Here is a 15,576-nt window from a genome sequence, read left to right on the forward strand (position 1 = left end):
CTATTGTTTCAAAAAAATTTAGGGTTGACATTCCTCTCCCCTATGGTTTCCCCAAAAAAAAAAAAAAAAAAAAAAAAAGGTTCATTACCACAATATATTTGTAACAAGTTTGGTCTTTATGATACTACCTCCAACTTGGGGAAAGGTTAAGAGAGCAAACTTTTTTTGTTCGTATTGATTACATAGTCCCATATGCACTAGTAGGTCACCCAATGTGGGGTGACTCCATCCTCGGATGTGAATAATGTCCAAGTATTTTAGTTAACATTGACTATGAATTACTAATACTACAAAAACAATGTCACCCAATATGTTGCTTTCAAGTTTTTCCCCCAATAACTTGACTGAAATGACATCCACATACCATCCAACAACTCTACCAGGAGATTTGGCACCTTAAAACGCCAAACCCTTCCCTCTACGTTCGATTCATTGTACACTTGGGGCCAGTAAATATTGTACAATTTCCCACCCTATACTACATTTACAATACCTCTTTTTCAAGTTTTAACACAGCCATGAATGCTTCCTGAGGAACATCGACTTTTCCAATTGCCTTCATCCTTCTCTTTCCTTCAGCCTGTTGACAGCGAACGCAATAGAAAAAACAAGAATCAACTAATGATATATCAAATATAACAAAATAATGTTAAACGAACTCTGATATATAACCACAAGCTGATTTATCAAGTAGTCAACTGAGCAAGATCGCATTATCTTGGCACTCACTTTTTATTACTGTCAATTCCAGTACAAAAAGTTCCAGCAATATCACTACAAGTCGAGCGCTCTTGACAACTAAAAGTACATGATGCTACTTAATATATACAACCAAATATTTAAACAAATTTGCAACATGCAATAATTGCAGTATATTGAAGACAAGGACCTCATTTTCTATATTGCATTTTCTTTTTCAATCCCCTCTTCCACCTTAAACGAAATTTAAGTCATACATCATTGCTCTTCAAAAATCATGCGCCACTATTTTGTTTGTGTCAGTTCGCATAATAACGTTGCCTTAAATATAAACAAAAAACTATACTGTTTCTGATACAGGTTTCAACTCACAAATCTCTTCTTTAGCTAATAATGGAAGTATAGGCTCCATAAACACAAGCAATGAGTGTCTTTCTGATTGAACTAAAAGTATATACAAATAACCTAAATCTACTCAGAAATGAGAGAATACAGAAAAATCTAGAGTATGAAAGTATACAGTTGACTAACTGGCATTTGTTAATTGCCAGCCTAAAAATGAAGCAGCTAATGAACTGCATATCTTACATTTTCTGTTCATGGTGTAAATTATGAGCCTCTCAGAATGAAAAAGAGAATGATGTTTGTCACATATTTTAGGTTCTGAGAATTATTAAAATGACAGGTTGCAGATCAGCAGCAAGTTCCACAACTAAGTCAGCAGATGGGTCATTACATCTGCAGCTTCTTATTTGCGGTTTCTAGGATGTAGTTGAAACAATGAGTCAAGAATCAATAGAAATTCTTGTGGGAAATTTATACATAGAAGTAAAGGACAAACAGTTTTGCCGGACCTACAAGGAAAACATAAGCAGCACCAAGAAATGAAAAGAAGCAAGAAAGCAGAATACAGTGCAAAAATGTCCATTACCTACATGGTTTTGAAGGGGTATAAAATCTCAGACATGCATGATAGAGTTGCAATAGAGATCTCATCACATTTACATTTTCACCAAAACATTACGGTTGGTGCCCAGGAATTTTTTAAGTGAAATGAAACTAAAAAACTATAAAGAAGCATGATAACCGGTACGAGATAGTAGATGCTAATCTTTTTTATAGCCAACCAACCACTCTGGTTAAGAACATGGAGAGGGCTTATCCTATATGACCAGACTAACCTTAGAGCTTGCACGATGATAGATAAAGAAGCATGATAACTGGTACGAGATAGTAGATGCTAATCTTTTCCATAGCCAACCCACCAACCACTCTGGTTAAGAACATGGAGAGGGCTTATCCTATATGACCAGACTACCTTAGAGCTTGCACGATGATAGATAGTAATCAAAATTCCAATACTGACAAAATACAAGCAATAACAGTGACATTGCTAATGAATGAGAGGTTGAGTATGATTGCAATCATTCTGTCACTAATCCACAAATACTCTTCATTTTATTCTCTCCTATTACTTCACCTTAATTTGTAGTAAATAAATTGTGACTACAAGCTAGCTGTTACTGGCAACAGTTTACAAGCTAAAGGTTTAAAATATACATATTGGCACTTCAATGAAAAATCACTGTAAACCCTGCAGCGCACTAATATCATCAAAAGAATCAATCAACAGATGCATGTGTTCGTAACAGCTGGCAGAACAATTGTAGTCCAACCAATTTCTATATGAGGATTAAACTATGGCAAAAGAAAGAGTGGCACCTGTTTCCTTAGCAGCTTCTTTTTTCTTGTGATGTCCCCACCTACATAAGCAATATAGGAATGAACTCAAAAAATTCTATCATTTAATCTACATGCTGGCAAGAAGTTGATGATTTTTATTACTATGTAATCATGCTGCATTCACAAACATGGAAGTTGGAATTTAATTCTCACAGATATATAATTCTACTACATCTAGAAATATAATGAATTTCACCTTTTTGATAAAATGAAAATTAGTTTGAGTAGGTTTTCAATTTACACATTCATTCTATGAAAGTAAAATGATGGAGAGTTAAAACTAAAACAACAGCAGCATTAACATGGAAAAAACCAAGAAAGTGGTGCTGCTGGGGACATGATTGCATTGGATACCTTAAAAGACAGCTTTTGAAATTTGAGCCCCTTTTTAGTATCAACAGAAATATATCTGCAGCAGCAGTTTTTTATCCGAACATGTTGTATACTTCTAGCTTATGTCAAGTCCCAGAATTTTGGCTTAACTCATTACTTCATGATACTTCTGTTAAACTGAAGGTTGACATACAATTAAGTATGAGACTTGGATATATAATTTGAGAATTTTGCGATCTGTTTGTGCAGTTGCATGGCATTGCCACCACTATGATGATGGACTTGAGGCAATTCTCGTTAGTTTTTGGTTCAAAACAAGAAATTAGCTATGCAACCAGAAGGGTGTTTACTGGCATAGCATATATTGGCTGATAGTGGCTGATAGCATATAATGTTTACTGGCAGATAGTACTGTAATGGCAAGTTTTATAATACAGAAAAGATGGATGAGGAAAAGAAGAAAAAGGAACACAGAGAAGGATTTAGAAACTGATATAGTACTGGATCTCTGGTCTCGATTCGAATGAAATGACTACTATCGAGCGAACTATGATAAGGCTACTGACTTCCAATTTCAAGCACCCAAACTAAGAATGAATAAAGAAAAGAGAATCAGATGACCATACTTCATCTCTAGTAAAATTTTATATGGACCTTAGAAAAGTAAACCTGAAGATCTGAGGGCTACTTCTTACCATAGCATTTAGCTAGAACATCCTTCCTGATAGCAGACAAAGATTCACTGGCAATCACTTTGGAGCCTACACAAGCCTGTGGGATCATATATAAAGAAGAAAAGAAAATAAGACTATTGGAAAGAATGCGGTTACAAAAGTTATCAAACAATGCCAATTAGCGGATTTAATAGCTTTTGCTCTATGCTAGGCATATAGCTACTCCAATAACTTTTTTTTTTTTTTATCAAACTAATGAATCCCACAGCTTTTGTAGATAACAAAAATCATTAAACATCACCCAGAAATGGTGTGCTTCCTCTAGCAAATGAGGGAGATTTTAGAGTGGTAGACGTGAGAAGTATACTATTATAATACCATATAGCTGTGACTGTGGAGGAAATGCCGGTTGACAAACTGGAGTAAAAGATTCACTTGCAAATGACACTTCCCATGACAGCAAGAAAAGTGACATGAAACTGTCACTTCCTTCTCAAATTTACAAGTGGAGATACGTTTCTGTTAATCTTGTGAAAATATTAAAAGGCTAGAATGCGTCTTAGGTTCATATTTCAATTTTTCAGCTACCAGTTCTCATTGTGCTTTTTCTGATATTATGATTCTGTGTCTCCAGTCAATATTCAGTTTTCACTTTCAGTAAATTGGATGAGCTAGCATAGTCCCTCTCGCAAGTTTCTGCTTGGCAACTAACAAGCATTCCTGTTACTCTATCTATGTTCAACAGAAACCTGCAGTACTACATAAATAATGGTATCAGCTCAAGTACCTAACAGCAGATTCATCTCTATCTAAGACCTGTTTGACAAATTCTCTACTGATTTATCATATACACTATTGTAGCTAATCATGTCTCACAATTCTTGTTCCATGCTATATGTGGTCGTGTTTCAATAGTGTTCTTTGTCGCTCAAACCAACTTAGTTTCTTTTAATGAACGACAATTCCCCAATTTTGACAGAAACCACTTTGTTCTAGTAATAAAGGTCAGCAACTTGCAGTCCATACATATTAAGACTCTCAGTGGTGGAAAGAGAATGTTGTTGCGCTGTTGGAGTTATTTGCCTGACCAAAATTTTGGCCTGCCATACACTGAGCAAAATGGATAGTTGAAGTAAATCAACAAAGTTCTAACCTGGATGGGAACTTTAAACATTTGTCTGGGTATTAGTTCCTTCAGCTTTTGAGTCAAAGCCCTTCCTACTGCATAAGCCTGAAAGAAACACCATATATAAGTTTCGCAGAAGTACATGTAAATCAAAAGTTGTGGACTACGTGAAAGTTCACGACAAGCCACCAATATCGGTGAGCAGTTGGCAATTTTTAACTCTCCCATGTCATATCAACTTAGAAAGGATGAAGCCGTGTAAATGACAGAAAGAAATACATCATTCCTAAAGTAAAGTAGTAAATGACTCAGGTGGGTTCAAATTTGGTGCTTTTCAATAGTAGTACAGTAATGAAGAACAAGTGTAGACAGTCTCTCTCCCAAAAATAGAAACCTAAGAACAAATAGCAGCAGACAAAAATTGAGACTACTTAACGATAGATCAGATGTGAATCAGGCGAAAAGATAACAAGGACTAAAGCATCTCAAAGATAAAGGGTATATCGATAATTTGGAATTTGTCAAATCACAGTCCATAACCATTTTCAACTCACAGATGCTTTTTGACTGTGAATTGGATTTAAATCGGAATGGATGCCAGATTGTCCAGTTCGGGTTTGGAATAGGAAAACAAATCACAGTTACCACACCCAAGTTCCAATTTCTCAACAACCCTTCCCCTTCCATCGTCCACACCTCCTAGATCACCATGTCCACTACCTCACCACATTGTACTACACATCTGCAATCAAAGTTCCATACATTTGATGGGCAATTGAGAAGTCAAAATTCACAAAAAAAAAACCCTATAAATCTCACTAATTAAGCTTGCAAAGTCATATGTGCTATCAAAGGTCTTTTGCCAGGAAAAAAGAAATCATATGCAATAGTAGTGCATAACTTTTTATGGGAATCAAATCCTCAAGCAGTTGAGTACTTATTTTAGTGCTTGTGTAATGACAAAGGAGATGGATGAGAGGACAAAAATTAGGAGGAAGGGGAGGAGCGAGGGGCATTGGGAAGGGTGCTGGGGCTTCTTGGTCTTTTTCATTCCAGAAGACTTTATCGTAGCACTGACCATGCACTTTAAAAGAGCTGTTTCAGCAAGTAAACAAAAGGGAAAAATGCTGCAAAGGCATAAAAGGTGTATTAAATTTCCACCTAAACCATTAAGTGACAATTTTATCTTAACTCCACAAACATGTAATAAAATTCTTCGAATTCTTTACATCCTTGATAATGAAGGTGGAAAGGATCAGGCCCCCTGTTAAATCTTTTCAACATAACATTGGACACATCAGGCTGGATCTAGGTCATTAGGGGAAAGGAATAATGAGGTACTAGTTATTTTATTGGTTATTACTAGAGGCAAAGCATTCTAATGCGAGAAAATTCACGTCAAGGTATGTTGCATGATTCTCTACTTCAAAAGTAATGGTTTGATTAACAATTAAAGGCATCAAAGGTCTAACATAGATTAGAAAGAATGTAGAAGACAATACCTAATCGCTCATTTTCTGTATGACTCTTAGATTGGCAACTACTTGTGGGTCTTATAGATTGTTAGAATAAATAAAAAGCTAAATGTCAGAATTATTTATCTGGAACAAATCAGTTTTAATACTCCATTTTTGTCATTAGTAACAAGCAAATATGCTGATTAAAGGGGACCTCAAAAAGGAATTGGAGTCCTAGTATGCTATTGCAGTAGGACAATATTTCTGGGGAAGTGTTTCACTAAATGATAAGAAAAAAGCAAAATATTAGTTAAAAAACTGGAAAAGACATGAAATTCAAGGAGATAGGACCAGATAAGTATCCCAGATTCTCCATTTGTAAAATTGGATACACCATAAAGGGACAAAGTCAAATTCATGCTCGAATGACAAAAGGAAAGATGAGTGATTAATCGGAAGTAAGAAAAGAACACTAAAATATAGCTTGAGGAAGTTCCAAAAAAAATGATGCTTGAATGGCAGGAGAAGTTCAAGTAATATATGACAGATAAGTACTAACAACAGCAAGAAAAAAACAGAAATCATGGGGTTGGCTTCCATAGTTACATAAAACCAAATAGTTCCGAAAGAATCCAAAGTGCCTAAGTGGAAAAGTAGCATGCTTAACTTTGTTGTGCATCTGCAATCACCACTTGTACCAGTGGTAAGTGGATAATAAGAGGGACAGGGATCAATGAAAGATGAAATCCAACTGATGAAGTACTAATCTGTTACCCGAAAACTAATCTCCATTAGTGGGGGACAAATCTTCTTGGCTTTTAAAGCAAAATTCTCCCTCACTCGATCTTTAATTGAAGCACAGAATTATTCAAATTTTTTCCAATATTCAATTAGTTTTCAAAGAATTAGTCAAACCCCAAGTTAGGAGTTCTTTTTTTTTTTTAAAACATCTTGAGAAGCACAGAAGCTTGGTTGGAAAACTAAATAATGTTAGACTCATCCTAAAACATTGTATCTGTCAGTTTATCTCCTGGCAAATTTATAGGAAATTTTGAGTCACATCAAGGAAGCTCCTTATTTAATACATGCGTAGCAGTTATATACATTTTCGGATTGATTCTCATATGCAGATTCTGTGACAGAGGATTAGTATGTGCTAACGTCCTAATGGAAAGTAATTTGTAGTCACTATAGCACCCCAGGGCCCAGTAACTTTTGGACCTAAACCACTGGCCAAATTGCTTAAGCCAAGTTATTAGTAGCCCATCCACCAGCATATAATATTCTAATCTGTTTCTTTACTCTGACCACATACGGGACCAGGTATGATGCTCACCCAATCTTCCCCCCAGGGTGCAAGGCCTTTGTGTCCTTGCAAAACCATCTATATCCGAACCAAAATACATCCTCAAAAATGCCCCCAAAAACACCCTCAAAGCAGCCCCAAAAACAAACTAACCATCTACAGTAAAAGTTTTTCATATATACCACTACATAAAAATTTTTGGAGAACACCCCCAAAAACACCTAATCCACACGGAGACTTGGTTGTATAGGAATGTAGGGCAGGCTTGTACGGGCTCTAGAGGTGGCTCCTACCCTTGGGTTGACGTAGCACATAGTTCCTGTATTCTTTTGCGTACACCCTAGGTCTGAGCTTGCCCAATGCTTAAGCCAAGTTTATACCAGCCATTAGCCGAGGTATAAAATTTACCCTCCCCTCACTAAGGGGCAGGGTATCACATTCATGAAGTGTGCAGAACAAATCCAGGGTTTCAATTTAGTCATAAATCCAAGTATGCACCCATGTCAGAATCTCTGTGCGATCTTGAGGATACATCAATTACTGAATGAAATTGGCCTTGTTAACTCACAACCATTGAAAGTTGTGGTGTGACAATCCACATTTTGATGGGAGGACTAAACACATTGAAATTGATTATTACTTCAATTAAGTAAAAGATTCAGCAGAATAGAAACTCAATTGGTCAACTTAAAATTGGGAGAGCAGAAAGGGGACTTTTCCAGAAAGATGGATTATACTTGTAACAACATATGCATGATTAGTTTAGGACTTCATTATAGGCAGACTTTAAACATATTGGTTCTGGGATTTTTCTAGCTTGACATTAGGCAGTACATTGATTTTTGTCGTTCTATACATATTCCAGTACATCGATTTTTGTAGTCTTATACATATTCCCCACTAGCACGGATATTTTTGTTTATAAAATGAATATAGGAACAACATTTTAATTCTTTTACACTTTAACAACAGCATTTGGACGACGTTATGACCATATTATAATCTATCATCTTGAAGTAGCAGCACAATGGCAACAAATCCCTGTATACTTGAGTTCAGTCTATGTCGATAACTTGTTATCTTAACAATAACACATTTCCTGAAGCAAATAATTTTATTTGCAGAAAAATTACGTTCAAAATGAAAAAAGAACAATAGATCAAAATTTACTTGCCTTATCCTTATGCACTATAGTTGCTAGAGGTTCCACACAATCACCATTGATTAGAATGTCAAGCTTGATCAATTCACTTTCCCTGTACCTGGCACAACCAATCATAAGGAAACATTAGTTTCATTTCCGTATAAAGAGTGTTATTTATTTTTCGACCAGATTATCTTGTGCGTTGAGCCAAAAAAGGTTTAGCATCAAGTCCAAAATCACTTGCCCAGAACCAAGACAGAGGACAAGTTCACAGGCAGTTAAATCCTACAAATTGCCTTCTTTGGCAACAAGCTGTGATAAAGGTTCTAGACCTTCAAATAAATAAACCATCGTCCATGTTGCAAGAGCTAAAATTTTGGAGCTGTAGAGTACTGTATCCATTTTCTTGAAAACATTAACCTACTTAAGATAACTGAAAACTAGGGAACCTATAATATTCTTCTTGGATAAAAGCGCAAAAAAAAGGAGATACTAAACTCAGATTTATCCTTTTGCTGATATGACATTCCACAATCAAATTTAAGGCAATCTTAGCATTTCTCTATCATTGCAAGGATAAACTAATGCAACTGGCTAATAGTTAAGGCTATGCAAGTGGAATTAGAAACATCAAAGTGCTATTTATTGCTTCATTTCTGGAAAGTCAGCTAAGAAGTGAATACAGTAAAAGACATTAGATTACAATCACCCCATTCAATAAGGATGAAGAATAAGCAATTGTCCTTGAATAGTAGATGATATAGCCAATAGGCACAATCATAAACTCGTTCAATGAAGTCAGAGTGCATGGAACTAGAACATAACAATTCCTTTGTGTCAATAATCAGGAAACTGAACAATCTATGTACAGGATGCTCACCCTATAAAAGAGTATTCCATGCTTGCATAACCTTTACTTCTTGACTTAAGCTGATCAAAAAAGTCCCCTACCATCTGCAAAATGCAATTAAATACATAAATATATACAAGAAATACACATATTCCTGCTTAGAACTGCAGAAACAATCTGTTTTGTACAATTAGGAAAATCTAACAGCAATACTGGTAGCATACGTCAACCAAATTAAACACATACATAGATAAACTCTATGCATACTCATTGATTAGCACTGCTTGCATGGTTAACATTTCCAAAATCATCCATATCATATCATTGACATCGTTTCTTCATCTAATTTTCTAGATAAAAGGAGCTTTCAAATTTGGTATCTTTGAAGTCTGAATGGCAATCAAGAATATAGAGCGATTGCAACCACAAATTATGAGATTCAGGAACATAGTACACAAGTAAAATTGCCACAATTACAAATAACTTTCCTCAATTTTATTAAGTCATGATGAACATTCTTTAGTTGCAAAACACATCTTATAAGCCTCATGCAAATGCCTATGTGCAAAAGATATGCTAGTGTTTTCAGAGAAATCAGTCCCAGCTGTTTGTGTGACGTCAGCGATGTTGGAATTGTTTAAATGGAGGCCTTAAATTGGAAAAGTGCCTTAAGAATTTTAAGACAGTTAGAGATTCAAAAGTAATTGGCTTAGTGCAGACCAAAGATGTAGCATTAGGTTGAGGAACAGAGTAAATGGAAACCAAATTCTGCTTTGTTTATGGCATGAGCGCCATTGAGCAATTCCCAGTGTTGAGAGAGAGACTTTGGGGCAGGGGGAGGGGGTTGGGAAGGAAGAAAAAAGGAGAAAGAGAGGCCCTGAAGGTTATGGGAAGGGCACAAACTCCTGGCTTTGCTTCCTGCTATATGACCTTCACTGCTTAAATATTGAACCAAGTGGGGTTATTCAAATCCAAGAATAGAAGATAATACAGAAAAATGAAGCAAGATGAACCAATCTAGAATCACGTAAAGCAAGGAAGGAAAATTCCAGGAAACCTTGCTGCTTGATGATTAATTCAACATTCCATATGGGGAAGACAGGGTGCACTGCACCTAGCAACTTTTGGTTATATAACCAATAATATTTTTAAGCCACATTGTTAGTGGCACCTAGCCTAAAACATTATAAAGCATACAACCACTGCACACACTTTTGATGTGGGACAAACCATTCGGTACTCAAATTGTAGAGAAGGGCGTGCATTGAAGCACAGAAAAAAAAACAAAACAAAAAGTAGCAAAGAAAAACACTTGAAAAGCTAACAAGAAAGAGCATAACAATGTCAGAAACTAAAGGGCAGCCAGATCCATAATTAAAAAAAAAAAAACTTTGGGGGAGGTCAGTATAATGTTTATTCACGGCGCCAGTCCATTCTAAATTGCAATGCAAATAATATTAGGGTAGATTAACACGTCAAATGTTATGCAGGCAAATGTACCTAAACCTACCAATGTATCATGAGAATATCTAAGTTAACCAAGTGAAAACCAATTACAGGAGTAAGTAAATGGACAAAATTCAAATATTAACTTTTAGAAGAAGCTTGAGAAAAAGGAAAATTACTTTGATCAAAGACAAAGCTTTCATTTTCAGGGAAAACCAGGAAAAACATTGGGTAGAGGCTATTATATAAGCCAGAGTTCATTAAGAAAAAAGCCCAAAAGAAATCTCCTTAAACAAGAAAAACTAGACTCCTATCTAGAATAGATGCGCGAATAATACATAGAAGACTAATCCCTATCTAGAATCCTGATCTAATATACTTACTTTTCCTTCTCTTAGCTTATCTACAATATCCAAGCCCAGTAAGCTACTTATTTTTTCTGTTGTTTTATCCTTTTCTAGAGTAACCCCGTTATTGGTTATCACTCTTTGGGAAATGAGCTTTTGCTAAACATTAGTGAGATAGAAGTGAAAATATGACAAAACTTTCCAATTTATCCTTGACCATGCTGCCCATCTTAAAGTAGATCAACAGGATCACACTGCCCAACTGTCTATTATTCTCAAGTTTCAACATGTTGGAAAATGTTTTAAGACTTCAAACATTTTGTTACTAACAATAGTACACTAAATACTGCATACCTCTGCACAAGTCAGGAACCTATTTGTGGGTCTTTCCTCAATATCTGTTGTAAAAGTCTTTAGTCGTCCCATATTTTGGCACATAATGCATTATCAATATAAGGGTAAAAATAAAAGGAGAGGAAGAATTCGTTTGAGATTTTTGGGAAGTGACAAAATTCTGCAATAAACCAGCATAGAAAATATGACAGGCTGAACCAGACAGAGCAAGTATAAATTCTTTTTTTTTTTTTTTTTTTTGCATCACTAGGAAAATTAAGCTACACAAGCTCCTCACTCTTACAAATCTGTAACACAAACACCTTACAAGTTCAAATTAACAAACAAGCTGAGCATTTATAGCTATCACTTGACATGTTGCAATCACTTCCTCTAGCTATTCTACTTGACCAAATTATACTCAACTTCAATATACTTTACACTCTATTTATCACTAACTACGTGCAGGATAACCTGCTGCTTGATCTTTGCACTTCATAGACTACTTATGAGCAAGAACCACGTAGCATTCCATTCAGCTTCAAAACATAATATCAGCAATAACAGAATATACTAATTCCGCAGCTGACTTGGCAGCAGCAGTCTGTCTTCACTCTTCTTCCAAATAAAATTTCATGAAACTAACAAACAGTACACTATTGTCAACCTCTGAATGTCTATCTTTTACTTGCTTATGCCAGTGGTTTTGATACATCATAACTCTCTCAGGAAACTGATTCTTGTTGTCTGATGAGACTAGAAACTGACTGATCAGGCCAGACACAATAGAAATGTCTGGTCTAGTGACAAAGAGACAATTCAAACTCATAGGAGTTTTTAAACACAAGCAAGCATCAAATGATAACTCATCCTATTACCCCTAATTTAACAATGGAAGACTCAACATTCTAACTTCCATCAACATATAAAAAACATTTTTGGCATGACAAATACCACAACTTAAATTGAGCAACTTTATCACCTAATAAATAAGTCAGTTCACGTAAGTCTTCAATTTGGAGTTTAATTGAAGAATGGGCTATGAATCTTTTGAATCTAATTGTCATAACTTCTAATTATAACAAGACCTGGAGCATTCAGATCAGAATATATGAAATAGCGTTTCACTTCTGTTAAGAGAATAGAAGTATTCTTGTAGATAATAAATTAGTAAGGATATTCTTGTAAATAGTTTGTTAGGTTTGTACTCCTATAAATACTAGTTGGTCACTCATAATACGGTGATTAGATGTTTTCCTCCCAAAATACCAGTTAACATGGTATCAAAGCAAAAGTCCTAGGGTTAGGGTTAAACATCTAGTCAAAAGTACTGTTCAGCCGCACTGTTCACGGCGCGGCACTGTTCACGTGGTTACTGTTCACGGCGCAGCACTGTTCACGGCATATTGTTCACACGTCACTGTCATCTCGAGTTTTGACCTTTTCTTTGGTTTGATGTGTCATTCGCCATGGTTGAAAGGTTTGTTAATGCGGTTACCAATGACCACATTGAATCGAGTTTTTCAGCACATGGGTCCTAGAAGACTGTTACTATATCTGAGGAGGATTATGTTAAATTCCTACAGTACCAAGCTACAAATCACGCATCTCTTCCCTCTGCTTCTTTAGCACAAAAAGGTAATGATTTATGGATTATTGACTCCGGGGCTACTGATCATATGTCAGGTACCTCTAAAATTTTTTCTAATTTTCAAGAGTCTACTCCATATCCTCATGTTACTTTAGCTAATGGATCTACCACTAAAGTTAAAGGACTAGGCACTGTAGAAATTAATCCATCATTTCCGCTGTCTTCTGTTCTTTACGTACCCAATTTGTCCTTTAATCTAATGTCTGTTAGAAAGCTCACTAAATTTCTACAGTGTACAGTTACTTTTTCTCCTGATTCTGTTGTCATTCAGGATTTGAAGACAAAGAGGACGATTGGTGGAGGGCATGAGCATAATGGTCTTTACTTTCTCAACTTCAATGATCCGATAGCATGTCCTACTACTGTTTCTCCTCTTGAAATTCACTGTCGTTTAGGTCATCCGTCTTTACAAAATTTGAAAAAGTTGGTTCCTACTTTGAGTCAATTATCTTCGTTAGAATGTGAGTCTTGTCAGTTAAAAAAGCATCATCGTGTTTCTTTTGCTCCTAGAGTCAATAAACAGGTTTCTGAACCGTTTTTGTTAGTTCATTCTGATGTTTGGGGTCCTAGTCGAGTCACTTCAAAGTTAGGTTTTAAATATTTTGTAATCTTTGTTGATGATTTTTCAAGAGTTACATGGCTTTATTTAATGAAAGATCGTTCAGAACTATATTCCATTTTTTGTGCATTTATTGCAGAAATAAAGAATCAATTTGGTGTGCCGGTACGTATACTTCGCAGTGATAATGCGAAAGAATATTTTTTCACTCCTTTTAATACCTTTATGAGTAAGTCTGGTATTATTCATCAGTTCTCTTGTCCTCACACTCCACAACAGAATGGAGTTGCTGAAAGAAAAATTGGACATTTAATCGAAATTGCTCGAACAGTGTTGTTGCACATGAATGTACCCAAACAATTTTGGAGTGATGCAGTTCTAACTGCATGTTATTTAATTAATCGCGTGCCATTTAATATTCTTGGAGGTCAATTACCTCACTCCATTCTTTTTCCTCATGAACCTGTGTTTAAATTACCTCCTCGTATTTTTGGATGTGTGTGCTTTGTTCATCAGCTTACTCCCGGGATGGATAAATTGGATTCTCGTGCCATTAAGTGTATTTTCTTAGGATACGCACGAGCGCAAAAAGGGTATAGATGTTACAGTCCAGTTTTAAATCGATTTTTTACTTGTGCTGATGTTACTTTCTTTGAATCCACTCCATATTTTATCAAACAAAGTATGCCTTGTGAGTTAGACCAGTGTCCCTCTTTTTCCTCTCCTGTTTTGCCAGTCCCTTCCCCTTTATTACCTGAGTCATCTAGTCCACTAGATTCCATAGCTCGATTATCTCGTCCTCATCTTCAAGTTTACTCTCGTCGTTCCATGGTTGAGAAAGTTCCTGATATGCCACGCACTTCACCAATTAACTCTCAATCTTCAAATTCAGGTATGACGCCCTCCTGTGAGTTAGATCTTCCTATTGCTTTACGCAAAGGTAAGAGACATTGTACTTCCCATCCTATTTCTAATTTTGTTTCTTATTCTCGTCTCTCTATGTCATATTCTTCTTTTGTTGCTTCCCTTGATTCTATCTCCATTCCTAAATCTATTACCTATGCTCTTAATCATCCTGATTGGAGATTAGCTATGCAAGAAGAGATGTCTGCTTTGGAACAAAATGGTACTTGGGATCTTGTCCCTCGTCCTTCAGATAAGCCTGTTGTTGGTTGTAAATGGGTGTATACTAGAAAAGTCCAGCCTAATGGTTCTATTGATAGATTGAAGGCTCGTCTGGTAGCTAGAGGATTTACTCAGGTGTATGGAGTAGACTACTTAGAAACATTTTCTCCTGTTGCAAAGATTACCTCTGTTCGTCTTCTTATCTCTTTGGCAGCAACTTATAATTGGCCATTGCATCAGTTGGATGTGAAAAATGCATTTCTGCATGGAGATTTGGAAGAAGGGGTATATATGGAACAACCTCCTGGATTTGTTGTTCAGGGGGAGAATCCGCGGTTGGTTTGTCGTTTGAAAAAATCCTTATATGGATTGAAACAGTCTCTGAGGGCTTGGTTTGGCCGGTTTAGTAGTGTTGTCATGGAGTTCGGTCTGACAAGATGTGGAGTAGATCACTCTGTATTTTATCGACATTCTAATGCTGGTAAAATTTTATTAGTTGTTTATGTGGATGATATTGTGATTACAGGTGATGATGTTGTGGGGATCCAGAAACTTAAATCCAATCTGCAGGCAAACTTTCAGACAAAGAATTTAGGTCATCTACAGTATTTTCTGGGTATTGAGGTAGCTCGGTCTAAATATGGGATTTATTTATGTCAAAGGAAATATGTACTCGATATGTTGAGTGAAGTTGGGATGTTAGGTTGTCGACCTGTAGATACTCCTATGGATCCCAATGTGAAATTAGCAGGAGATCAATGTGCATTACTTGATGATCCTAAG

At 36.1% G+C, this 15,576-nt stretch overlaps 1 protein-coding gene across 1 annotated transcript in view; it reads right to left on the reverse strand.

Annotated features, from left to right (window-relative positions):
• Positions 1–245: 245 nt before the first annotated feature.
• The window catches only part of LOC113778554 (translation factor GUF1 homolog, chloroplastic), a 31,924-nt gene continuing 16,593 nt past the window's right edge, over positions 246–15,576 (reverse strand). The window contains exons 17-22 of the mRNA XM_027323995.1: positions 9,363–9,436; positions 8,513–8,600; positions 4,603–4,680; positions 3,471–3,546; positions 2,422–2,462; positions 246–580 (exon numbers count right to left, since the gene is read on the reverse strand). Of these exons, the coding sequence (XP_027179796.1) occupies positions 485–580; positions 2,422–2,462; positions 3,471–3,546; positions 4,603–4,680; positions 8,513–8,600; positions 9,363–9,436 (453 nt within the window). The 3' untranslated portion in view covers positions 246–484. The remainder of the gene's footprint in view (positions 581–2,421; positions 2,463–3,470; positions 3,547–4,602; positions 4,681–8,512; positions 8,601–9,362; positions 9,437–15,576) is intronic.

The sequence above is a fragment of the Coffea eugenioides genome, chromosome 7 (assembly GCF_003713205.1).
Source record: "Coffea eugenioides isolate CCC68of chromosome 7, Ceug_1.0, whole genome shotgun sequence".
Taxonomy (NCBI): domain Eukaryota; kingdom Viridiplantae; phylum Streptophyta; class Magnoliopsida; order Gentianales; family Rubiaceae; genus Coffea; species Coffea eugenioides.